Genomic DNA, 27659 nt, shown 5'->3' on the forward strand with positions numbered 1-27659 from the left:
TTAAAAGAGGCACTGGTAGCACTGAACAGACCAGTCTTGATCAAGAAAAGTGCTGACTAGAGAGATTTAAGTAAAAAGTGTAATTAGAGAACAGGGGTGAAACTGCAGACACCATTTATTTAAGAAATTTGTGCCTCCACAGGCAGGACCTCCAGCCCCGCCCCGGCCCGGCCTGACCAGCACACCCCGAGCCGGGGGGGCAGCGCCGGCGGTGACACCGCACAGGCCGCGAGGAGCAACGCTTTAAAACTTTAAAAAGCCACAGGGCAGCCTCCTTGAGCCGCCCACACGGCCTGCGGCTCGCCCCGGCCCTCTCTCCGGTCACACCGAGGGCGAAGCCGCCTCCCCGCCCTCCCTCTCCTCAGCGCCTCGCTGCTCGCCGCCCGCCCAGACTGTCGCGCAAGGCAGCGGCACCGCTTCCGGCCTCTCTGGCCGCCTGCTCGATGGTTGTTCCTCCCGCCGGGGTCTCCCTGAGGGGAGAGCGGGCGGGAGCGGGCCCAGGCGCGGGGGGCGGCGGGCGGCCGCTCGGCCCCGCGGAGGGTAGCGGGGCAGTTCCTGTAGAGAAAAGCGGGGAGGGAGAGGGGCAGCACCCCGCGGCGGTGGGTGTGAGGTAGCCGCCTTCCCCCCACCCCCCTCCCTGGGCCGGGAGCCCCGACTCCCTCAGGGCGTTACGGGGAGAGCGGCCCCCCCTCCTCGGCCAGGGGCGGCCATGGCGGAGGCGGGGAGGGCCGGCGGCAGCCCCGCCGTTCAGGTGGTACGTGTGGGGCGGGAGTGCGGGCTGGGGCTCGGGCAGGGAGCGGGGCGGGTGGCTCGGGGGGAGGAGGAGGAGGAAGAGGCCGTGGAGCGAGGTCCCGCCTGTGTGGGAGCTTTGGGGGTGCTCGACGGAGGGAAGCAGCGAGGATTTCATGAGAGACTTTCTCCTTGTCTTTGAGCTGGTTGCCCTTAGAGAGGAGGCCAGGCATGTTTGGTTCCCTGTAGTTTGAAGAGATAGTTTTAAAATTTTCTTCCAGTACTTTATTGTTTTGTGAGTCCCGGTGCCTTTTTTTTCTTTTTTTTTTTTTTCTTTTTTAATTATTTTTTCTTTTACAAATTTACACACGTACAACCGGTGCAGTTTGGCAACGGTTTAGCTTTGGTGAGGCAAACATCTGAAAAGCACACACGTGCAGATCAATGAGCAAGTAAAAATGATGAACAGCTTCAACACAGTTTCGGCTCATAGAGGCAGGTCAAAGTTTGTGGCCTGAAAACCTCTCTGGGTTTATTTAAAGTATCCCATATGTGAGATTTGACAAAACTAGTATGTTTCTGCCAACAGCCATGAGTTTCTGAATGGTTTGGAATAATGAGTCATATGAAAACTTCTTTTAAAAATAACGGTTTCCAACTTCTATAAAATCTTCAGCAGCGTTAAAATGATGTCTAAAATTTATTTTCCACCTTCAGATATGGAGGCAGGTGGGAGTCTGCTTGAACTGAAATTTGTGGAAACTGAAAATAAGTTTTCACTTTGGAGTTGTTTATTGTATATATTCTTTGTGGAGGATAATGGTGGTAATGCCAGAAACAAGAGATTCCTTGGATTTAAAACACTCAGTTACACAGTTTGATACTTTTTTAAAAAAAAAACCCTCACATTTCTCTACTTCTCTTCAATCTTGTGATTGATGTATTGTTTTTCAGTGGTCTAGCTGAAGGAGGGAGCTTTTTGGTTGAGTAGTACATTTGTAGAAGAAAGGGGATTGAACTACCTGTTAACCATTTCACATTCTGTCATTTTTGCCATACCTCAAAATTCTTTTTGCCGCAAAGCCAGGAATCATTATCTTCTGCTTAGTGATGGCAAAACTGCATTACTAAGAATACCTAAAATTGCTTCAGGTCTTATTCTAAGTGTGAAGTTCAGGGAAAAGCAGGTAGTGTCACAATGCTCAGATCCAAATCTGATTCGTAGTTCTGTGTTTTAATTGTTGTACTTGGCTCGTAGGCCATGAAAATGCTCCTCTGTTGGATTCTACTGTAAATCAGCCTCACCTAATGAAATTATAATTCTGACTCGGTTGTCACTCAAGTGATCTTGTGATGACAAAAGTACATTAGTTGTTTGCAATTTATGTCCCTGTGTTGTCTCAAAATTAACTTTGCAAGAGCTTCATGTATATTTCTGTAGTTCACTATTATGGTAACAGTCTTCAAATGTATGAAAGGCTGCTGCAAAGAGAGCTAGAATAATAATCTGTGCTGGGATCAGGAAGTAGAGTTGGCATAAACTGCAGCAAAAGGGCTTCAGACGTTAGGAGAACTGTTCCAGGTCTCCCTTATGCCTGCTTTTAGAGATTGCTTTAGCAAGGTTGGTGTTTCTCTCCCTGGAGATTATGGTTTATCCGCAATGATTTAGCTGTAGTTGATCTTGTTTTGGGACAGAAGAAATAGTGTCTCATCAGGTTACTATCAGCTGGTTTTTTGACTGTGAATCTGCACCTGTAAGTGAAATAGTGCCCTGCTTCATGTTTTTCCCTCTTTAAATGAACCAAGGAGATAGAAGTATTCTGATAGAGTCACACGATGGCAAAGGCCAATTTGTGAATGCCTGGTTCAGGCCAAGTACCAACTGCAACTTTTAAGCCAGGCTACAAATGTAGAAATGAACTAGGGAGAAATGAAAGTTTAGCTCTGTGGTGGTTTTAATTTATCTTTGGCTTGGAAAAAAAAAAGTAAACACAGAGAAACAGTAAACTGAATAAGAATGGTAGAACCTAAGGAATTTTTAGTATACAATGTTATCAGTTCTCTGGTATTTCAGTCATATTGCTGTGTACAGTTATTTGTATGTATTTGTTAATTTTTCAGGTTTTACACAGAAGTTTCATCAGCAATTCAGCTCTGTGCCTTATTTTGGCTCAACACTGTTGTGATAGTTCTGTGGGAGTAGAACTTGCTCACAGTAATGTGTTTAGGAGCATGCTAATATATTACGAGTTATTATGTTGAGTTCAGAGTACTTAAGTGCCATGAGATATTTATGGATTATTTTATATGTGCTGCCGTTAAAGTACTGTTTTTTCTGTTTCCAGTTCAAATTAAGCAGAGAGGTCCAAACATAATCTCAATATTTTGCGCTGCTGTCCTGACTTAAAACAGGAGTTCATTATGAAAAAAAGCAGAGAAGTTCCAGTTCTACAGTTTTCAAGCCAGTGTCAATCTAGTTTCTGATGGCGTAGTCAAATTTTTACTGTGTTAGTTAGAAAACATATTGGAAAATCATTGGTGTTTCTGGATGTGCAAAACTGTAGCTAGTTTATATTTGAAGAATTGGAGAACCCCTTTCTTTCTGAATTAATATGTTAGATTGCTTACTGTGAATGTATTGGGTCATATTTTAATTGCCATCTAGACACAAAGGATATTAAATCCTCAGTAAATTGAATATATTGCTTTAGAATCTCAGATTTTTGCTTATTTTTTTTAGTCTCAAAGTACTAATCTGAGACAATGCTGAATTAATCTGTTTGTATGTTGCAATTATTTGGTAATCAATTTCACATTTTCATTTCTCCTTATTTTACTTACTTATCTCTCCAAAATAGAAGTCAAAGACCTGCTTTGCTTAAAGTTTTAAGTATCTTTCCTCGTACTTCTTTTAAATACCTGTTTCCCCTGTTACACCATCCTGCCAAAAATCAGGGTGTTCATTCATTTTAGACAAGTATAGTTTCTTTTATTTTGCTGTGAAATTATAAGTTTCTTATTTGTTAATCGTTGTATCATACATCTTATGTATGGTAATCTTATGTATGTAATACCTACATACATCATACTCTATAAAAAAACCAAAAATAAAGTGCTCAGTGTCCACAAAATCTGCCTACTAATGTGTGTGTTTGCATGTATTCACACAATGTACATGTACTCACATGTCAGATTTTCACACATTCACAATAGGAACTAATCCTCTGTTTCTTCAAACTGTGTTTATGGTTACACCACGCGATAAGGAGTTTAAGTTCTGTTTCTAGGAACTTCTTAAAATGTCCCATGAGACTTTTTACAAGTTACTTAGGCTCTTTGCCTTAAGTTCCCCACCTATAAGCGATCTCAACAAGTATGGGTTTGGACTCTCCCTTTACAGACATAGCCAGTATATTAATGTGCTAATTTCTGAGGACTTGACATTCTGTGAATGGAATGTATTCTTTTTTGAGCTACTGAAGGAATTGGGGGGTGGCTTTTGGGGGGTAATTAGAACCCACTCAGTGGTGAGTAACTGAACAGAGAAATCCCTCATCTGTGATTTGTAACCAATTTAAAAATATTTCGGATAAGTTTTCATACTTTGCGTGTGTGTGGCTAAACTAATAGACACTATCATAGGAAAGCCTGGAATTGAAATGGTAGGCTGTGGAACTATGTCATATGTAATCTTCTAATGTGTTAATAGCAGTTTTAGATAAAATCATATTTAAAAACTTGGCTACAGCATCTCCAATTAGGTGGTAAGCTTAAAGAAAAAATTGATGAGTAAGATACATTAATGGAAGACAGAAGTAAAGAGTGTTGTAAGAAATGCAGGAATACTAGAAACAGGTCAGTGTGATGTTATAGATGGTTTGTTAGCATTTTTGTTCAGTAGTCTCTTTTGTTTCCTTGGAGAAGCAGAAAAAAACAAGACCTACCAAAAGCCATCTTGTAGAACTTAAAAAAAGAAGAAAAAGTTTGATAGGGAAGAAAGCAAGTCATATATTTATAATAAAAATAAAATATCTTTGCCTACTCTTATATTTTTAAGATGCATTTTTTGTGAAAGTTCGTTTCCGAAGGATCTGGCACTTCCCCTTTTTAATGAATATTCTTATACTGTAAGTAAACAAAAATAGTGCTTACTGACATACATTTGGATTTTTGTTTGTTTTTTTTGTAGTCTGTCATTGTGCCAGTTCACAATAGTGAATGCTGGTTAGATGAATGCTTGAAGTCAGTTTGGGAACAAGATTTTAAAGAAACCATGGAGCTATCAGTTTTTAATGATGCCAGTAAGGTATGTTTCAGACCTTATTTAAAATACTATCCGAGTAAATACTGTCTCTGATAGGAATTTTTGTTTTGGACTGTGTTTGGTTCACCATACAAGTTGAAATAGCTGCATCTGTGTCATTATTTTTCTAGGATGGTTCAGCTGAAATAATTGAAAAATGGAAGAGCAAGTTGGAAGATGCTGGTGTTCCAGTAATCGTTGGTAGTAATGATTCATCTCAACCTCGAGGCGGTATGTGGCTTAATAGTGATTTTTTGAGAGTTAGGTTGTTATCATAGGCATCTTCTGTTTTTTAGTTTGAAAAGTGTCTTTGTAGCCACTTGCATTGCAATGGAAAAAAACACATTGTTTTCCAGGGCTCTCCATTCAAAAGCTCATTCCAATTTAGAGTTTGGCCCTGTTGGTTTTGTCTATGTAGAATTTGTTTATACATCCAGGAAAGAAGAACTTGGGTTAACGCTTGTGCTCTACTCTGCAAAAGAATTTTGTTTAATTGTAGTGTACACAATGTTGTTAGTGCTTACAATTTTCCTGTGGCTTTCTGATATCTGATTTATCTTCAGGAGATGGGCTTTAAGAAAAAAGAAATCCAAATTTTCTTACATAAAGATTTAAAAAGTAAACGTATATCTTCCAGTTTCGTAGAATAGACTCTGGAACAGAACAAAATACATTTTTGATATCCCTTTGATGATCAGTTTTGATGTGAGCTAAAAACTCTCACTAAACTCCTAATTATTTACACAAGGGCTTAAACAATAGAGTTACTGGGCTACCATATAGGTGTATGGTGTGACTCCCTATTGATTTACTTGCTAATATGAATTACATTTATCCACTGGAGGACGTAACAAACAAATCTCTCTAACAGTTTTTATTTTGCTTGTTTTGGTTCTTTTATGTTTAAGTTTTTTTAGCAGACAAGCTTGCTAGAATATAAAATAGAAATAGAAGTGTTTTGCTCTCTGAAGAAGCTGGTGTTGAATGGCATTGAAGTTGGAAGATCATGTCTGTGTTCTCAAGGAGAACAACGGGACAAAGCGAGCAGAACAGTGTGCTCACATTTTGTAGGGGAGCTGTATAACTTAGTGTTGCTATCATCCTGAATTTTCTAACAATGAGTAGACAGGTAGGAATTGATACCAAACAGGTTCCAAATTTGTGTCTTTCAAGTTATCTCACTTAAAAGGCACAGTTTGGAAACACTGTAACACAAAATCTGGTCAGTTCCTGTTTTTTAACATAATGTTCTGTTTGTAACTGGAAAGAAACCTAGGCTTGTTACAGTCTCCTCAAAATGATCTTCTTAGGAAAAAGCCCAGTCCTGTTTCAGAAGGCTTAATTTTCGTCCCCTTCCTGAAACATGCAAATAAATGGGAGTTTGTGCACTGAATTAATCTGCAACTTGGTATAGGCCCCTGGATTTACTTACTGTCATTTCTTTTGATTATAGCCTTCTTTAAAGCTGTTTTTTAAACAGTTGTCAGACCTAGCAATACTGAAGTAACACAGCATAACTGTTACTGTAAATATTTTTAGTACTTTAGTATCTCTAGCATGAACTGGTGTTGTTTTGGCAGTGCAACTTGTAATATTAGTATTATTGAGCTGGTGATGACAAAAGACAGACAAGGCTGGTAAAGGGAATTTTTCTCTTTTGGGCAACTGATAAAGCTGGATTTGAGCAATGTCAAGAACTGCTTGTATTTCTGGAAATTTATCTGTCTTCTTTTCCCCCCCCTTTCAGAATTCTGAAGTTGGTTCACCTTTGCACTTTAGGAAACTGAAACTTAAACTAAGTTCAAGTTGTGAACTACAGGGAGTATATTGTGCCATTAGAGACATCTCTGATTAGTTTTTGGTTTAGGATGCATTTGTCAGTGTTGAGATAACTGAAACCTGAACAAATCTGTAATAAATTGGGGGTGGGGGCTGCAGCTGTGAGCGTTGTTTTAAATAATGATATGAAATGCATAGTCTTTAAAAAAAAACAAACAAACAAAAAAAAAAAACAAAAAAACAAAAAAAACCCCCAAAAAACACAACAACAAAAAAACCAAAACAAAACCAAACCCGAGCTTATTCATGTGGAAGTCACTCTCAGGTCACCATTAAAATGAGGACATCTTTTCTTCACAGTTGTTACATTTTAGGAGCAGGTTACTTGAAATCCATAGTATTTGTTTGCTTTCAGTGATTTACTTTTATTATGTTAAGGACTGGTTACAACTGTAAGGAGTCTTTCCTTTAAAAGAAGATGCTTTAGTACAGAAACAATGTACTAGTCAGGCTTCACATCTTCAACTATTTACACAAGATTAGGATTTATTTCTGATTCTTTTCTAACATGTAAAAGAAAGGGGGGGGGAACCTAGAAAAAAAGAAAGGGTCACTTGCCTAAAAAAAGGAAACCTTTTTCTTTCCAAGAGTGAGGAATGTTAATATCTCACTGAGGCTTAAGTTTTTACGGCTGTAACCATGGTAACAGGCTCTTTTCACCAAGTAAGCAAGCCTTACAAAACTAAGAGACCTGGCACAAACATTTGATTTTGTTCAGTAGAGTAATATTAAAGAACATTTTTTACTCATGCCAAACATGTAGGATTTGTTGTGAAACAATTTTTAATATCTAGTTTCTTCTATGGGGAGTTATATCTTTCTCATTAATAATTTTTAAAACATGTGTATTTTCTTCTCTCCCCTCTAAAAAAATAGCTGGTATATGAAAAGCTTCAGAATGATTTCCATCCTAATCTTAGAAAGAAGTATTTTCCAGCTTTTTCCTCATACAAATATTAAATATTTCATTATTTTATTTAAAGTGTTTTATTTGAAAACGAGATCTGAAATATTTCAGAAAGTTCATAGAGTAATATAATTGTCATCTTGTAGTTGCCTTTGAGTCTCCTTCACTTTTCTACATTAGTGATTCCTAGTATTTCGTTATTTTCTAGTGAAGGTTGTTGAAATATAGGGGTATACTAATGAAAGCATTGAAATCTAATTACAGGTAGCTTTACAGCTGGTAATGATGTAGGAGAGTATTGATTTGATTGATGTTGGGCAAATTTTGTTCCATCGTGTTCTTTCACCTCTTGCTTTAGTTGGGACCTCCACAGTGTTAGGGTTTGTCTTGTTTGGCATGTCCAGACCTGCTAACTTGCATCCGTTGTTTCCCACTAAAACTGCCCATGCCAGGATTCAGCTCTGCTGTTGTGGTAGCTACTGACTTTGCCAGCTGCTTTTTTACTGCCAATAGGAAGGAGAATGAGAGTAACTATATATGTGAGATTAGATATTCATACGTGTGAAAAAGTAATATGTAAACATGCTGTAAGACAATAGGTCCAAGAAATCCATGATGAAGAGAAGTTAAGGTGAGAATTAAAATGCTCAAAATACATGAGAAAAGCATAACACAGTTATAAGGAAGAGCCTTTATTAGTAGTGTTCTGTTGGTAGTTGACATAATGTTCCTTTGAGGCAGTAAGAAACGCAGTCGTAAGTCTTTTTCTGTACTTGGACAACTCAGCAAAATAGCCAAGGAGCATGTGCCTTAAAACTAAGTGAACCTTTAAGCCCAGTTAAATTTGTTTCCTGGACAAACTTAAACCTGTATCACATAAAAAGAGTAGAGAATTAAAGTAGTCTGCTTTTTTCAAATGCAAAATCAGGAACTTTAGAGATAAAATTTTTTAAAATTATCCTGCTCCACTTGCTGGTGAGCTTTTCTGGCTTTACGTTTCCAGTTTTCTCATTAAAGAATAAAACCCCCACAGTATTGCGCATCTTCACATCATTTGGTTTGCATGTCAGGGCAATCTTGTGCTGGATTCCCTGACTTGGCTCCGTAAAGGCTTAAACAATGCTTAAATGTTACATATATGACAAAATGGAATTCATATAGCATTTTTCAGGATAACACTGGATATAGCATGGTCTTTTCTTATAATGCTGCCCAGGAGAAGAATTCAAAGACCAGAATGTTCTTAGGTAGACCTTGTCTACATGCAAAAATGATCCCAGATAAACACTCCTACCTTGATGATGTATGTCAGTGGTAGGCTGAGTTCATCTTATTGCTGGTTGCTGCAGTCCCATCCTTACCCTTGGCTGTGTATTCATGCTCCCCTGCCTTCTTTTTTGGCTCTGCCATTTGCTTGACCCTCCAGTATTGTCATCTGCTTCAGAAATTAAGCTGACAAAAAAGTTTTCTGCTGGTTCAGCTTCCTGAAATGACTTGGTAAAAGATTCAGCCAGTATCAGTGGGTCAGAAACAAAAAGACCCTAGATGTCAGTGTTATCATTTGACTGAATTTATATTTCAGTGTGTTCTTCCATAGATGATATAACGTGTTACGGTATAAATAAGCCAGGTTTGTGCTCCTTGCACAGATATTCTTCTGCTTTGGCTCTGCATTACATGTGCCATTACATAAATGGTACATGAAGTTTTTGTATTTGCGTACTTTATATTTAAGAAGCATAATGGAACAGAACTTTTTTTTGAGTCCTTCTGAGGACCTGCTCCCCTGGTAGAAAGAACAAGTTGCCTAGCAATCTCTGGTTCTTTCTTTGCCTTTTTCTGATTTGTTACTATTTGTTATGACCTAAGAGATGAATATGTACATACAGCCAAGGGTCTTCAGCATCTGCTCATTGTAGGAGCATTGGACTAGATGACCGTTAAAGGTCCCTTCCAGCCCAAACCATTCTATGATCTGAGGTACTGGATGTGAAACCTAGGTAGCTGGGCTCTTCAAGATATGTATTACTTATTACGTCTTTGTGGAGGGCTAGCAAAAGTAGTCTAATTCTACTTGGTGGTAGATTTCTAACACATACAGCTCGCTTGGAGAAAACTGAAATAGGCATACCACTTAAATATTTACAAATTACCTCGTTTTAAATATGGAAAAATTGCATACTTTACCTGATACCAATTTTCATATTTAATTTCATCTGTTGCTGACTGTGGTTAGATTTAAAAAAAATCCAAAGGTAAAAATTACCACATAATTTTATCTTTATTTTCTCAACAGTTGGATTTGCTAAAAATCAAGCAGTAATTCAGAGCTCAGGCACCTATCTCTGCTTTCTGGATTCAGTAAGTTAATGCCTTTTGTCTAACTTAGTTTTGTCAATAAAATTATTTTGTTTTTAACGTAGCTGTTGGCTTGCCTTAAAGACAAGCTGTTTAAAGATGTTTGGGTGCCGAACGTGCTGGTTACTATTTATAGCTGTAAAGTTGTCTTCCAACCTGTAGAAAGCCTACAGCCTTACACCATTCTTTGATCCTATCGGATTTCACAAGCTATTGTGAGTAGGGTTGGGCATGGTTGGTATTTAGGTGTTTTCAGGATTTTTCTTTCCCACATTCTTCAGAAAATTATATTGATGAGAAACTAAGAGCTAATCTAATGGCTTTTTAATGCAAATTAGGAGAGGTCTCACCTTCCATCCTGATTTTTTGTTTTTCCTGTCCTTTGTTGGATACCTTCTGTGAACCCATTCAGCTCACTAACCCACAGATAACTATCTGACTTTATGCAGCTTAATATGCAGTGAAGGGTTTCACAAATGTGCATAGCTGATCTGAGGAATGGTGCCATGTGGCTAGGATCAGGCAAAAAGAGCAGGACCTTTAAGGCTCACTGATCTTATGTAATTTCACCTGAAGATTGATTCTTTCCTCTGAATTGGAACTGAACTATGATATAGTGTAGTACTAGGATGAACTGGCTGATGGAAATGTAGGTTAAGTGCTGGTACATTTCTTCTCACCCAAGGCAACATAGCAGAAATTTCTTGTCTTACCATTTAAGAAATTAAGTCTTGCAGGTGGCTTTCCTGGCCTTTATTCTTGCTTTTATTAAGTTATTACTGTATTTAGCAACACAGTGTGCCTTTTTAAATGAGTTTATTTGAATTTATCCTAGTTTCCCTTTAACAGTTTGTTGGTTTGGTTTAGGCTATTTGTTTGCTTTACGGAGTGTATTTCATGTAAATCTTTGTATATAAGTTTATAGAGGGTGAAGCTTTGAAATGCAATATCTGATATATATGGGTATTTCAGAAAAAAAATTTGAACATCCATTGAATACTCAGAACTCACACTCACATATACAAATTAAGGTCAGTTTCTCAGACATCAAAAAATAACTATTTCATATCCAGCACTGAGTGTCAGTGTCTGTTTCATAAACAAATTATTTTGAGGAAGTGTGAGCGCAAAACCTGCTGCTCTGTTTTTGATCACCAGACTCACCAGATCGTGAAAGAGTGTATGGACATGATAAATTATGCCATGATGTAATTGGAGTAATGCCAGTTTTGTTGAGATGAATGAACTTCGGGTCCAGTTCTTTTTGCATTACTTTAGGTAGACACAAACCCAAGTGCCATTTAATTTATATGAATGATTCCATGGATTTAACTCTCCTATACTGTGAGCCAGTGAGGCTGTCTACGTATCTAAAATTAAAAAAATAATTAGATCTTACTTATGATTTGCCAGGTTCAGGTATTCCAGGCTTGGGCAGATACCACATTGTATGGGGCATTCTAGGGAGTACGTAGGAGGAGTTACGTACTTGCTTATGTTGGCTGGAGCTGAGTGCATGTATGCATGAGTGAGAAATTAACCTACTATTCTCTTGTCCCGTGGAGCTTCATGTCTTCTGTCTCAAATCTGTATAGTGTTTCTTTTCAATCTGGACAGATCTAGTTGTTTGTAAATCGATAGCAGTAAACTAGAAAATTAAATTCTTTAAGTTAATTAACATTTTCATAGAGATGTCTTCAGAATTGTTAAATTGTTATATACCTTATGGTGTTTATATGGTATGCATCTTCATACTGCTGTGTTGTTTCCTTTTGCTGACAAGTTGTGCAGGATAAGAAAACATCAGGGAAACAAATTACATCTATTAAGGAATGTAACAGGTGATGATTTTGGATTTCTGCAATAGTATCATTAGCATAAGTTTATATTTAATCTAATTAAGACCTACTTGAAATGATCTGTGAATTTTATGACTTATGGTGTGGATAAGCTTGGAAAAAGCTACCAAGATTTTATTTTCTACACTTCTCTATTCCTGCTATTGAGCTAGATTCTTCAAAATGGAAGGCATTCTGAACTATCAGAAGCCTAATCTTAGTACCAAAGAAATATTAAATGATTGGCATTACTTAAACACATTTTCAACTGTCTCTCCTTGTGACTACCATTTTTTGCTGAAAACAGATCAGGGGAAATAAAATGAATGTGGAAACTGCTACAAGTCTAAAAATTGCTCAATATTTTGGCTGTAGTTAGTACATGTCGTGTGGTAATAGCTGAAACACAGATGTTGCCAGCTGTTTAACAACTCCGCTTCTACACGCCACCTACCTTCTTCATTTCAGTCACCAATCCAGTATCAAGCTCTCTAGGAAGGAATGTTGATATCAGCCTTTTGGAATGTGCTGCAGTAATGCCAGGGAATTGACCTTCAGAAGTGCAGCCATAATTTCAGGTTTGCTATAGGTGGATGTGGAGAGAAATGGGGCTGGGTCAGTAGTTTGTATACATTTCATATAGGTGGAGAAATGCATTGTGGCTCCTTGTGTATTCATTTCACTTATTTGAGTGAAATGAATGTACAAGCGTATTTGGGAGCATCTTTGGAAGTACTGGCTCCAGAGAGACTGTTTTGCTTGCCATTCCAGCTGGAGTCAAGCTGCTTGTGTTATGTCTCTCAACACAGATTTGTGAGGACAACAAATTGGGAAGAAATGTGGAAAAAAAGGTTACAGAGCTCAGAACTGTCAGAATTTGATCAGCCTATTCTAGTATGAAGTGGCAGCTGTTTGACTAATAGCTATTATGGAGTGTTTTTGCCGTGGTGGTTGTTACAGATTTCACCTCTAAGCTACTGAGGCATTTTTCCCACCAGGAAAACAAGTAGAAAAACTGAAGCTACTTAACAAATTGTTCATATTTAACATTTGTAGTCTCAGAAAATATTGGTCATAATGACAATAGAATTAACTAATTATGCAAATACATTTCACTGTTAGCTTTACTCTTCCAACTGTCTGCAGTTATGACTTTATCTACCAGTTGCCTTTTATTGTAACCTTAGTTTTGCAGTTCTCTGGGGTGGTTACCATCTTTGTTATAATCATTTACCCAGTTGTAGCACAGCAAAACTCTTGCACTAAAAATTCCCTTTTCCGCTTTGAATGGCTATTTTCATTGACACCATTTGGTTTTATTTACCATTTTTCATTTGGTTTTATTCACCAAAAGCAAGGGTGGGCCACCAGAATCAGCATTCCCATGTTTGAATTGGCAGCTGCTGACCTGTGCCTTTCCGTTTGTGAGACTTGCTTGTATGATTTAAGTTGGGAATGTTAATTCTTAATTGCTGTGAAATTGCACGCTTTTCTTGAGTTTCAAGTTCAAAAACACTTCATTGAGGGGGTACTTATAAAGGTCTTGCAAGAAGGTGGTTGGACCTTAGCTAGCCGGTCTTGGTAGATGTTTCAGAAACTCCAGCCTTCGAGCTAGCTTTCAGTTATAAACATAGCTGCTTGTTCTTACAGTCTCCATAACTTGCTGGTTTTGGAAAGACCGATTTCTTGTTAGTTGCCATTATACGTTACTCTACAGGCACTAATAAAGTTTTAAAATATGGGGAAACATAATCCAGGAGTGCAGCAGGGGCTGGGATCTACCTGGCTGGGGAGCAGTTCTGTGGAAAGGGACCTGGGGGTCCTGGTGGACAAAAAGCTCTATATGAGTGAACAGTGTGCTGCTGTGGCAAAGCAGGCCAACAGGATGCTGGGTTGCACAAGGACATCACGAGGAGAGACGAAGAAGTCATTATCCCACTCTACTCAGCGCTTGTCAGGCTATACCTGGAATACTGCGTTCAGGTTTGATCCCCGTTATGCAAAAAAAGATGGGGACAGGCTGGAGAGGGTCCTGGGAAGGGCCACCAAGATGATCCAAGGACTGGGAAGCCTGCCATAGGAGGAAAAGCTGAGAGACCTGGGTTTGTTCAGCCTTGAGAAAAGATGGCTTAGGGGAGGACCTTAGCACTGTGCTACAAAGAAGATGGAGACTCCCTTTTTATGAGGAGTCATGTGGAAAAGACAGGGTGTAATGGGTAGAAGTTACTCCTGGGAGATTCCAATTGGACCCAAGAGGAAAATTTTTCCCAATGAGAACAATCAGCCACTGGAAGAATCTCCCCAGGGAAGTGGTGAATTCCCCAGCGTTGGACATTTTTAAGATTCAGCTGGACAGGGTGCTGGGCCATCTTGTCTAGAGCGTGCTTTTGCCAAGAAACATTGGACCAGATGATCCTTGAGGTCCCTTTCAGCCTGGGATTCTGTGATTCCTTTCTTTCAAATTAACATCTCTGTAGCTTAAGAAATGATGTAGTGATCAGACTTAATGTTTTGGCTTTCTGTTATTTTAACATACTATTCCTTGCTAATTTGATCCTCTGATTTAAAAACTGAAATAAGCTGTTACTCAAATAGGTAAGTGGGTGTAGTGATAAACTCCATTACCAGAAGCCTGTTCTGTCCAGAAGAGGTGTGTGAGTTTCTGAATCAGTAATGAGCACCAAAAAAATCAAATTATGAGTCCTTGAAGGTGTCATTCCTTTTATTGTTCTGTAAAGACGTGCATGTATTAAAAAAAGATTAAATGCCTCTATCTGGAATGTGAAATGTTAATTTTCTGATTCATAAATGAAGAAAAGAAGTGTTGCTTCCCTTGCCTGCAAACGCTCATGTACTTTTTATTTCAGTGATCTAATTGTGAGAAAGATCCAAGGTGACCTGCAGTAAGTACAGAAAAGCTAGATATGGAAAGGCAGATGTCTGAATTTGCTGAACAAATGCACCAAGGTGGGACCTGCTTTGGCAGCAAAAATTTCCTGATCAATTAAAAGTGATGCTCAATAAAAAGATTCCATAAAGAGATTGTAATTAGTTTTATATTGATGAAAGGTACTAGTCATTCAGGTGCATGATAACACCACGTATATCCTCCCACGTAGACATCTTTGTTGCCGTGCTTAATAAAGTCAGTTTCTTAAACTTTGAAGTGTTTTCTTTGTTGTGACCTTCCTTCTCAATTTAATTCAAAAGTAGAAACAGAAAAGTAGGATTTTTTCCCTATGATCTTGCAAGTACTGACAGATCATTAGGGTGTGTTCTGCTCAGGTGACGTGCATGTGGCCATTAGAGTGTAGGATTCTAATGTGTTTGATAGTGTAGGGCTTAAAAAACCTGACATCTAGAAAATTGCCTAGGATCAGTGTTTTTGCTTTGGTGGTGCTGTTGACAGGCCAGTTTTTGGAGGTCCCAGGCCTTTTACTTCCCCGGTTCAAGGAGCTGAACTCAACAATAGCAACAAAAGACTTTCACTATAGTCTGAGCAGGTGCAGGATAAATGACTGACCACTTGATGGATTGAAAGACTTTGGAGATGCCATATTGTTTCTCAGTGAGTCAGACATTCCTCTGGGTGTTGCTACAGGTTGTATTTTTATGTGTAATAGCTGCAATGGAAAGAAGGTGCTATTACTGTGAGGATGGAGTGTGTCGGCTCTTTTTTGGGTTTGGTTTTTTTTTTTTTGAGCAGCCAAATATGAAGGAATTTGGAAAAGCATGTGATGCTCAGTTTGTAATGTGAGTTTAAGAAAGCACTTCAATACTGAGCTATAATTAGTATGTTGTTTTACGTGAACTTGCCCTTGGTTTTAAAAAGCAGATGTGTATTGTACATTGAGTTGTATGTTTTGTTTTACTTTCTGAAGTGCAAAACCCCCCACTTCTAAGGGAAAATGATGAAGTTATCACTGTGGAGTTCAGTGTGGTCCGGACAGCCTGGTTGAAGAGGCCAGCGAATGCTTGTCATTTGAATGTACCCAAAGTGATTTAAGAAACCCATACGGAAACAACAACAGCTTTGAGCAATATTCTTACGTTTAGTCTTTTGATTTAGTTTTCCTTCAGCTAAACATACGAGTAAAGTAAAGCAAAACAATTAGCTCGGTATAAATTGTGTGTGTTTTTTATAAAGAATGGTGCCTCTGGTTGGAAGGGGAACAACCCAGCCGATCGTTGTATAGCGTTTCTGATTTGGCAGCATCTGTGAGTGTGGAACTTGACAGGAGCAAGCCAGCTTTCTGCAGAAGGGATACATTTGATAGGAACACAAGCAGGCGGAGTGCCTGTCGGACTGAAAGGTGGTGGAGATCACAGCCCCCCCCTGGCAGAAGCACATCTGGGCTTGTTTAGAAATCCCTGCTGGTGTTTCATCTGAAATAAAGTCCTTTTCATTCTCCCATCTTTCAGCAAATTGTTTTCCTACTCAGAACGGACACTGCAGAACAGGAAGCATGTTTGTAATCAACAGAATTCCTATAAATTCTGGGTTGAGTGTCTAAAGTAGGTTTCTATTTATGTTGCTTTATTTCTTGCTGTTTACCTGTTTGTTTGGTCTTATTTGCATTGTGTATATGCACATACTTAGATGACAGTAAACCCAGCTATTATCTGAGATGTTTCTTAATTTATCTACTAAGTTTGGTGAGTGGGGTCACATGAAAATAGATTTACTTACAGGTTCTTTTTTATTTAGCTATCCTATTGCAAGTGTATGCTTAGTGAAGGCATGCATTTATTTAGCATCTGTTCTTTTGTCCATTGTTTCAGTGGGGGAATCTCTCTTCATCCTGTCTGCCTTCTATCTGCTAGGAGACAACTGGTAGAGACTTCCATGTTAACAGGGAAAATTGAACTTCAGTGGAAACTTCTGGTTTTTAAAATTATATATTCAATGTAATTCACTGGTAGCCTTGTTATCTTCCCTGCCCGCACCTAGGAGACAGAAACAAACTAAATATACTTCCCTTTTTTGATACAGCAGCTACATACAGATACGTACTTTCTATTTTGATCTGACATGACATGAGTGAAAAATAATTTGGAGATTGTTTTTCTAATTACTGATGTTTTATTCTCAGTTTTAAAGCAAAAAAGGTGACCAAACTCTGTTGACTGTAAATCACAGTCTGGCAACACAGTTGCTGAATTCAATATCATAAACACAACAGTTTTGATAGAAAATTTATGATTACGTAATGTACAGCCAGATAAAATATTTTAACATTGTAGTTGTCTAATACTATAGTTGCTTAAACTCCGTAAACTCTTACCAGTACAATGCATGGTTGGGCGTCTCACTCCTATCAATGGCCTATGAAGTTGAAAAAACTTCAGTATGCTCTTATTTTGGTTTTACTCTTTGGTCTCTTTGTTTTTACTCATTAGAATTTCATTTGGTTTTTTAACACTGGCCTAGAGTACAACCACATTACTTAAGCTTATTTCTGTATTAATATATTCTGTTTTTTCTGCTTTGTGGTTACCTGCCGAGTCATCAATAGCAAAGAATCTGTAAAGTGTTGAAGTTGGATTTTGCAGTTTGCTTGCTTTTAGAGTTACCCAACCTGAGTCTAAAAAGCTAAATGACTGATGTGACTCAGTTTTGTCTGGGGTGTGATTTGTAATTTGTGCTGCTCTTCTTCATTGCCTAATTGCTTTATTATTCTATTTGGGATTCTTTTTCTTTTTTCTTCCTTTCTTCTTCCATGAACCTGGACAGAACTATATAGCAATACATCGTATGTGTAAAATTGTTAATAAAAAAAGACAAAATTCTTTAAAAAAAAAAATAAAATTTACAAGTCATTCAGGATCAGAGTTCATAGAGCTTTACAGCATTAGAGAACAAAGATGTATTAATAAAAAAAGGCATTTTGAAGTTTTTGTGGTTATAGTGTCCCCTCTTTAGCTGGATTTTGCAGAATACTGATGATCTTGGCGATAGCCTAAGACCCAAATCTGTAGACTTGTTAGTTTTGCCAATAGCATCAAAATGACATAGTGTTTTGTTAGGGGGAACTAGACCTTTCCTGTCAAGTTGTCTGCTTATAAAAACATGGCATTGACCTGTTTGGTGAATAGAATATTTGAATTTGGTTTGAATACTTTCCACTCTGATTTAACCTTTTTAAATCAAGTAGATTATTTTTCATTTTTGTGAATGTATGAGTTCTGTTAAATTTATCTCTGTTGCGCAGGATCATAAACAGTGGAATCTTTTAGCGCAAGAGCATATGTTGTGTCTTGTAAGAGATAATAGTAACATTGTTCAAAGCATTGCAATTCTGTGCTTTTTGATAGATTTCTTTTGCATTCTCATTTTTTTGGATTTAACAAGAAGACGCCTAAGAATCCTAAGTAATTCGTAAAGGAGTGAACAAAGCTCAGTTAAAATATATCTCCTATTGTTCCTATGAAAAATGGGTTTTAATTTACAAAAATCAGCTCTGTATTTGGCATAAAGAAATGGGAAATAGGGTAAATGTTTTATTAGAACGTTTGCTTGATACAGTACCTGAATTCTGGTGCCTTATTGATAAAGTGGATTAGATGGTAAATAATGTCATTTTGGTTTTGAAGTAACTGGTGCACAGAGGTTAAGAAATCAGAAGGGCTTTTTTCAGTCTGTTGGCTTTGAAAATCAGTAACTCTTAAGCTTATAACTAAATATATCTTAAATACAAAATACAGAAGAATGCTTTTGACAATGTATTCCTTTCATCTTTTATAAACTTGCATATGATAAGGGTCAGTTCTATTATTCATTTGTTTTATCTTTAACCTTGAATTGTATTTAATAGTTGGATCTACTTCTAAAACTTTTTTCATCCATGTGTTGTTTTTGATAAAACTATAGCGTCACCTTTATATCAAAGTCATTCAACTCTAAGCTTTAGCTATTTAAGCACTAATATTTTTTTTTTGTTGCCATTGATTTGACTGAAAGTTTTAATGTGAAAGTCATTGGAAATTCAATATTTGGATTTTTTTACTTTAAGAATCTCTTTAGAGTGATTTTAATGTGAGGAACTGTTAAAAGAATGGATTTAGAACAGGAATTCAGGGCTCCTTTGAGTTATGTTTGCCTGATAAGGTAGGGTCATTTGGGAATATTCTGAGAAGAAATAGGCTGTGTTAGCTTTAACCAGCATCTAAGAATGACTGAACTAATCCTTTAAAGGGGAAGAAATATGGCACCAAAATGGAAAAGTATATAGGTAGAAACCTCAGGAGACTAAATTTAGGGAAGAAAATTTGTGCTACAGTTGGGCATTTTAACAGACTGTAAAACTGTAGTCTAGAAAGGATATAATTTTGAACAGAAATAATATAATTTGAAAAGAATATCTCCTATCTGTTCGAGGAAGGATAGCAAGGTTACTAACTCTTTACAAGGCAACCTGTCTTTTTGTATGTAAACAAAATTATTCCTTTATGCTACAGGTGAAAGAAGTACTAACATTAAATTTAAATCTAGGTGGTGTCATTTTATGAGTGCGGGTTTTTTCTTTTTGTTTCCTCTTTTTTTTTTTTTACCTTAGAATTTTATCATTTCACGAATACTAGTTTTTGTGCTCATGAAATATGACATACTGTTAGATCTAGAGACAGAAGGCTTTTCCTTATCACTGAAACAAGGTACAGCCAGACTACAAAGAACGTTTCATCATATTGCTAGAATGCCTCAAATCTCAGGCTTTTAATCAAGGTTGGTTCCTTGTCCCCACATACTGCCAGTACTGCTATTAGAGTTGTTAACGGGGTGGTGAATTTCTTTAGAAATGTAAAATGTGTGAGTGCCCGTAAGATATATGTTGAGATCACAACACTGTTGTTACGTAGTAGTTTTGATCACTTCCAATTTAAATAGGGTTGAGTTTAATCCACTAAAAGTGTGAAGTCCCTTAATATTTGTTCCCTTTGTATTTCTGACTGCAAGCCAGTAAAATGATGTTAATTTAGCAGCATATTCTAATGCGTGCCTGAGTACTGTACTGTGATGCTTTTTATGTTCAGTAACAGTGTGCTATTTATTCCAGGATGATGTGATGATGCCACAGCGGGTTAGACTGCAGCACGAAGCTGCCATTCAACACCCAAACAGTGTGAGTACTTCTTTCTTGTGTGTATTTGTGTGTTTTTCTTTTACAGAGTGCCGGATACATCTTTAAAAGGATATGAAAATTTCACAGTAGGGCTGATGGAGGCAAAGCAATAACCAGTGTATTCTTTTCCTTTATTTTTAATCCTTGCACTGAATAGTTGCTTTGATTGAACTTTTTCCATTTATTTTCTCTGTTCAGTAAACCAAATGGCATTATGACAATGATACTCTTTTTCAAATAAGTATACAGGTTTCACTAATGTATGTAATCTAAAGAAGAATGCCTTTCTTAATGTAGCCTAAGTAATGTGAAAAGCTGCAAAGGATGAGCTACAGGTATGGTGTATTTGTTTTTAATATTTAAGAAACTGTAAACTGTAAGGAATGTATGGGTTGTTACCGTTAATAAATTGGCCTACAGTTAAATGGATGTTTCTCCCCCTGCCTGCAAAAGAAAACATTCTTAATGCCATTCTTTATTCTTGTGAAAGAAACTCTCAAAAACATTCTGTAAGATACTTGTTTTATAATCTATATGATTTTGATTTTAAATAAATTTCTGTGATTAGGGCCAGTATCCTTTAGAGACAGTTTGTATATATGTTGTACTTCCCTGAAGATAACAAATAATTTGTTATGGCAATTACTTTATTTGTCAATGTTATTGACATAGATACTCCTTTATAAACTTGAAAACTGAGTTTGTATTCCTATCAATCAGTAATGCTTGGCAAAAATAGGCTTATTGTTTTCACATCTCTGACCTTTTCTCTACTGAGATTTATTTCAATGTGCAAGACGTTTCCCGCAGGTCTCAGAACAAAATAGACAGTTTTAGGATTATCACTCTCTGGGAATTAAACACCTTTTGAACTTTGCCTCTGAAACACACTTGCTTCAAAGTAGAGATTATTGCTGTTTTTCCAGCTGCAGAGTGTCTGCCAAGCAACCTGCTGCTTAGTGGTGGGATATGTACCTGCTCATCACACCACCTGTAGTAGGTCCCTTATGAAATATGATAATCCTTACAATGTAATTTATCAAATTATAGTTTTAGTAGTACCTGAGTAGCAGTTAAATCTAATTCACATTGTGAACATAATAAAATGATCCATCGAAAGTTGGTTTTGTTCTGATACCAATCAGTTAATGTAATTCTGTAGTAAAATGCCAAAAAAACGGAGAGGCAAGTTGATCCAGTAAGCTTGTTTTATAGAAACCAGTGCTAAGAGCTGTCATATTTCTCACTTATATGCCTTCTATATCTGTGTATTAAGACTTTTTTAAAATTAGACTAATTTCAAATGAACAGATTGGAGTCTATTTAGAAAACACTTCAACTGTTTTGTTTATATTTTATTATACTTTAATGCCTAACAACATCCAGTATGAACTATTAAATGACAATCAAATAAGTAATAATGAGTGCCTGAGTAGACTGGAGGGCATTTCTTCATGATATATTCTAAGCAACACAAACTTGTTCTTCAAATGCCCTAAACTAACTTAAACTTGTGGTCCTGTTTTAGTGTGGTACTACTGGCCTATTTGCAAAGCTTAACTTGAGCTTTGCGCTTCGCTAAATAAAACTAGCCAAAGTCAGCGTGACTTAGCATGGGAAATAAGGGTTTCCACCTCTCAGTTATCTGACATGTTAGTACCTAAAATCTTCAATTTAGGAAAGTGTAAAAATTTTCAGAAACGAATGGAGAGAAAGGCCTGAGATTTTAAACCTTAAGAAAAACGGTAGATGTGCGTGTGCTCCTCATAGGGCATAGAGATAGTACATCTGGCTGGAGCCTGCCTCATGCCAGCATTTTCTCTCAACTTTCTACTGAATTGAAGGGTTTCCTTGTACCTTTTTGGACAATGACCTTGGTTTTCTTTTTTTTTTTCCCCTTTTTTCTCTTCTATAAACTTCTTCTGGTTTTTAGTTTCTATTACCTCTTGCCTTGTGTTGCCTTTTATATATGAGGATTTTCCTTCTTGAACCCTATGACGGCAAAAATGAATCTGTGTTTTAATTTAATGGAACATGTTTTTCCATTTTACAGGTATAAAAATGTTTTTAATGCCTATGTGAAGTGTACATTCTGGGTTAACGTTACATTTTATGGAACTCTAATTCAGAGGCCTGAAAGGAGAAATGGGAACATCTGTTCCTGGTGAGCAAATGCATCTGTTTGGTCCAGAGCTCCCCAAAAGTTCTGACACAACTTGAGTTACTTTGAGAAAAGAAAAGTTGACCTTCTGGCCACAAATCTACTGACCAATGTCAGCCTGGACTGTTGTTCTTAAATGAATAATCTCTCTACTGTCCTCAGAATGATCATGCCATTCAATTTTCTGGCCTTGGAAGATGGTTCAGGATGTTTGAATAAAGTTCTGTTCTGTATTTGAAGTTCTTGCCCTAGCTTCAGTCAGTATGATAAACCAGAGTAGGTGGAGGATTTAAAAAAAAAAAAAAAAAAAAAAAAAAGAAGCAGAAGCTTGAGAAATGCCTGTGAAGCAGTGAGCTTTTTTGGTTTGTTCCTGAAATTCTAATTTGCAGACTTGGACTTTCCACTGTTTTGCAATGTCTTCTGACCTGGATTTTTGACTTTATGTAGTTTCAGTGTATACTTTCCGAAATCTTGTTCCTAATCCTGGCTTTGCTGGTTGTAACTGAGAGCCAGAATTCCCAGTGGAGTCTAATATTGGAGGCTTCAGTTTACTGTTGTTACTATTATAGATTTACAGGTAAGAAAAGTCTCCAACTACTTAATTGTGCTTTAAAGAGCACGAGCAAATTCATGTCTACTATCTTAAGCTATTCTTATCTTGAAGACTTTTTTTAAAAGCCTTGTAAGATGGAACTGTTCATCAGTAACATTTAGAGTGGAGGATTTTGGATCTCAGAAGACAAATTACTAATGCATTATGATTTTATTAAATGCAGCTCTCTAGAACCGCTATCATCCTGTCCTCTGGTGAATATTTTACATTATATCCAAGTCGTGTTGGCAGGGATTCTATAATTAGGACACTTTTAGAAGACACAAGTTTTTAAGACTTTACGTATTTATACTGCAAATTCTTTAGCTCTGCTAGCTCAATATGAATACCAACTTTTAGCAGTTTGAAGGGACATTGTACTGTCTATCGATAATATAATAGCTACCAACCTTTTTGGCACTGATTGTCCAGTGCACATATGCTGCATACAAACGTGCCTTCAAATTGCTTATGCTCTAATCAGATAAGAACGACTTTGTTACTAGAGAATGAACAACTGTTACTGAAGTTTCTTGCTTTAGCTTTCTGTTTATCCCTAGAGGCAGCATCTATCCCATTTCTCCAGAGTAAGCCAGGTGTTGCTTATTTACCAACCACAAATCATGTATACTTCATCGGCAGCTAATGAGTGGAAAGATTCAAGAACACATTTCCCTTAATTCTGAAAAAGGCAGGCCTTCATATCTTAATTTAGTTATACTTATGGATCTCCTCCAGAAGAACACCTTTGTGTACATACTAGTCTTCTATTGAAGAAGGCTTTTGAGTTTGGAGTAGCCCAGGAAATGTGCAGTTTCAACGTTGTTTCCCAATCCACACACTCAAAACCCTCTGACCTTCTCATCTGTCTTAGAGCCACGCTGAATGGTTTTGGACACCATTTTGTCTGCTGGGCATGGCGTTACTTTATTCTTCCTCTCACTGTTGTTTAATTCAAGTATGTGTGTGCCCCCACAATATGACTGTGCACGTGAACAGCATGTGGCTTCCAATTCTTACATCTTTCTTTCTGCAGAGTTGCTTAGAAAATAGCTAAGCTCTTCGCCACTGTATCTTGCGTCTTCCCAATGGCTGGAATCAAAATGTGGGCAAAAGAATTAAAGAATGTTATTTCCCTTTGTTTTCACTGACTGAATAAGAGGAGAATCTCTACCAGTGTCTGAATGAACACCTTTCTTTTTGTCATAAAATAACTAGCCTTTTTCTCAAAAATGTAGGATACCTGGGCATGCGAGAGAACAATGAGTATAAATATTTGCATTTCTTCAATGAGAAATTCTCACTGTTTTGCATCTCTAAAGCAAAATTTTGGCGTATTCTTTAGCTTGGATTTAGACCAAGAGCTGTAATGCCTAAGGCCATTTTAACCTATTGCATTATCTGATTGTGTTAACCAACTGACTACATTCTGCATATCTTTGATGGTTAACGTGACTCTAAGACAGTTGGTTGGATTGGGTGAATTTGAACAGTGCATGACACTGCTAGTTCACAGACCTGTTCGTCTGCCTCTGGGAAAGCTGTAAACAGATATTGTGAAATCAGCAAATGAATTGGAGAAATGAACAAATGACTGAGGTAGCAGAGCTTCATCCTTTCTTTAAGGCACAACTCTAGGCCAAAGCGTTGTATCTCCTTCCACCAACCCCACTGAAGCTCACAAACTAAAATTAGAAATTAAATCTTTTTTTCTTTTTAAATTTTCTCTTGGTCTGGACACATACATTTCTTGATTTTAAAAGTTTTAGTGTAATAGATGAGGTTTATGTATAGTTACTGTACGCTGTGCCATTCTGCTTGCTTAAACCTGTTCCTCATTTCTATTACATCTTAAAAAGACTGGGGTTTTTTTCCCCCCCTCCCTCATTTTCCTTACCTATTGTTTATTGAGTACTGTTTGAACCCACTAGTTTGAACCATTTCACTTTTTCTTTTTTGTGACTAAAATGGTTAGATGATTCTTCTTCAAATTACCTAAAGAACAACAGTGCTTCAACTATTTTTATATTGGCAAGAGACAGGGGGTTTGTATGAGTTAATCCAAGAGAGCAGCATTGTGAGAATGGCTGAACAAATACTGGGTTTTGTTGTCTTCCGAGTGCAAAAAGATTAATAAACATTCTTACATCATCTGTCAGTGAGTTCCATATTTTAGATCTAGCTCTTGTCCTTGAAGGGAAGGAGGTAATCCTAGGTAGTCTGAGACAATTTCTATATGCTGTCTTGCATATCAGAGCAGCTCTTTAAGTCAGTGTGTGCACTGATTGTTTTGTATACAAAAAAGAGCACTGCATGTAAATAACATGTTCCAAGTGATTTGTTTCGTTGAGTAAAGACATTGTGTCCTCAACTAGTGGTGGAAAAAACATCTAGAACAGTTTCCATCTCATCTGAGGTGTGCAATTGCACATGTAGAAGCTCTTGTGACAGAATTTCAGTGCAGCATCACCCACTACACTGGCTTGTACAACAGAAACTTTTCAGTGTAACCTTTTACTGAGCAGCTGTGCCATAATATATCGTGTTTGTGGGGGTTTTTTTGTTTCTGCTTATTATCACAAGTCTGGAATAAAGGCAGAAGGTTGTTTTATCCACCTGTGCCAGGCCAGGCTGCTTCATGATGAAAGGGAGGATGGACAAAAAATAAAAATGGGAAGAAAAATAAGGAAGGAGGTCACCTTATATATTGGCAGTCAACAGTAGCAATTTGGGAATATTGTCAGTCCTCAGGGTGTAGTGATTTCACATTCCACATACCAATGGAGTTTGGTCACCTCTGAAAGATCTTAAAGCCTTTTGTTTGCTGTATCTTCTTATTACTCTACTGTTAGAGTACTCCTGAAAATAACAGATTACCTTTCAGACTACATGCTGTGCTTCCTCTCTGTACTTTTTCGTGGGAGTCAAAATTGTTATTATGCAGTCGGGTAATTACATTGCACTTAGACATGGATTTATTTTATTTAATGAACAAGGTAGCCTTGCTAGTATGGCTAGAGCTGGCAAAATTGAGATGATGCATGTCTCCTATACGTATGTCTTGTTCTTAAAATAGTCTTTTGTTACGTAGTACTAATTGAAATTCAGAAACTTGTATGGGTGTTCGTATAATTGCACCTGGTACTTTTTTTTTTAACTGGAAACCATGCAAACGAACAGTTTATTAGATATCTTGCTGTTCTAGTGTAGTTGCCAGTCTTTAGTAAACTCATTAATAAGTGACCTGAAATCTAAATGCGTTCATGAACTATTCAGCGTATTTGGATCACAGTATGATGTTACACAGTGAAAAAATCTGTGCTATACTAAGAGTATATCTTCGTGGGGGGCGTTAGCAGAGAGACGCTTGCTTCAGCTGAAAACTCTGTATCTGAGATTAGAGCGGTGCTGAACCCCACCTAATATTTCCTGCCTTACAACAGTATTAGCAGGGCTTCTGTCTGCTCTCACAGCTGCTTTACAGCTTCTTGTCAGCCTGGAACACAGGCAGACTGAGGTTGTATCTGCCTGTAGAAGACCTACCCTCAGGAGCTTTTGAGATGCAACAAGGCCAAGTGCAGGGTCCTGCACCTGAGTGGGGGCAGCCCCCAGTATCAATACAGGCTGGGGGATGAAGGGATGGAGAGCAGCCCTGTTGAGGACTTGGGGGTACTGGTGGGTGAAAAGCTGTATATGAGCTGGCAATGTGTGCTCGCAACCCAGAAAGCCACCCGCATCCTGGGCTGCATCCCCAGCAGTGTGGCCAGCAGGGTGAGGGAGGTGATTCTGTCCCTCTGCTCCGCTCTGGTGAGACCCCACCTGCAGTACTGCATCCAGCTCTTGGGCCCCCAACATCAGAAGGACATGGACCTGTCGGAGCGGGTCTAGAGGAGGGCCACGAAGATGATCCGAGGGCTGGAGCCCCTCTACTGTGAGGACAGGCTGACAGAGTTGGAGTTGTTCAGCCTGGACAAGAGAAGGGTCTGGAGAGATCTTATAGTGGCCTTTCAGTACTTAAAGGGAATTACAAGAAAGATGGGGACAAACTTTTTAGCAGGGCCTGCTGCAATAGGACAAGGGGTAATGGTTTTAACTGAAAGAGGGTAGATTCAGGCTAGATGTAAGGAAGAAATTTTTAACAATGAGGGTGGTGAAACACTGGCCCAGGTTGCCCAGAGAGGTGGTAGATGTCCCATCCCTAGGAATATTCAAGGTCAGGTTGAACGGGGCTCAGAGCAACCTGATCTAGTTGAAGATGTCCCTGCTCATGGCAGGGGGGTGGGACTAGATGGCCTTCAAAGGTCCCTTCCAACCCAAACAATTCTATGATCAAGTCTTGGTTGATCGAAGTAGTGTGATGCAATGAATGAGGACTTCATTCAGGAGTGAGAAGATGCAAATTTTCTTCCAGAGTGGCTTTGCCATTCCTCATCTACTGTTTTAAGGAAGTGGTCAACAATGGTGTTCTGTAGTCTAAGCCTTTATTCCTGAGGGATTTTATTACCTTTTCTCTACTTAAATTAGACAGTGTTTTAGTCTGGACTGGAAAAAATAGGTAAGGAGTATCTTGTATGTAATTTTGCAGGTGTGAAGAGATAATAAGCATGTGTGAAGCTTTGCTAAACTGTCATTAAACATAACTACATAATATTGAACTATTAGCTGTCTGTTTGATGTGATAGAAAAGCCCCTCTACTTAAATTCTGTCCTTCCTGTGTGCAACAAGTTAACGGTTGTTGGTGATGTCTCATTCTGTGCCTGCTACCGAGGTTTTACCAATCTCCCTTTTATTGTTTTGTCTTCCAGTTGTTG

General features: G+C 37.9%; 1 protein-coding gene across 8 annotated transcripts in view; it reads left to right on the forward strand.

The window, feature by feature from the left end:
• The first annotated feature begins 458 nt into the window (after positions 1-458).
• B3GNTL1 (UDP-GlcNAc:betaGal beta-1,3-N-acetylglucosaminyltransferase like 1) overlaps positions 459-27659 on the forward strand; it is a 127866-nt gene continuing 100665 nt past the window's right edge. For 7 of the 8 annotated variants that reach the window (XR_008469358.1, XR_008469361.1, XR_008469360.1 and 4 more), the window contains exons 1-5: positions 459-754; positions 4919-5035; positions 5164-5263; positions 10075-10139; positions 20029-20094. Coding sequence is in view for 2 of the 8 variants with exons in the window: in XM_054221203.1 (XP_054077178.1) it covers positions 710-754; positions 4919-5035; positions 5164-5263; positions 10075-10139; positions 20029-20094 (393 nt within the window). In the remaining 6 variants the exon portion in view is untranslated. Of the gene's footprint in view, positions 755-4918; positions 5036-5163; positions 5264-10074; positions 10140-20028; positions 20095-27659 lie in introns of those variants that run through there. The other variant, XM_054221204.1, reaches the window with a different exon arrangement.

Source organism: Rissa tridactyla, chromosome 15 (assembly GCF_028500815.1).
Source record: "Rissa tridactyla isolate bRisTri1 chromosome 15, bRisTri1.patW.cur.20221130, whole genome shotgun sequence".
Lineage (NCBI taxonomy): Eukaryota > Metazoa > Chordata > Aves > Charadriiformes > Laridae > Rissa > Rissa tridactyla.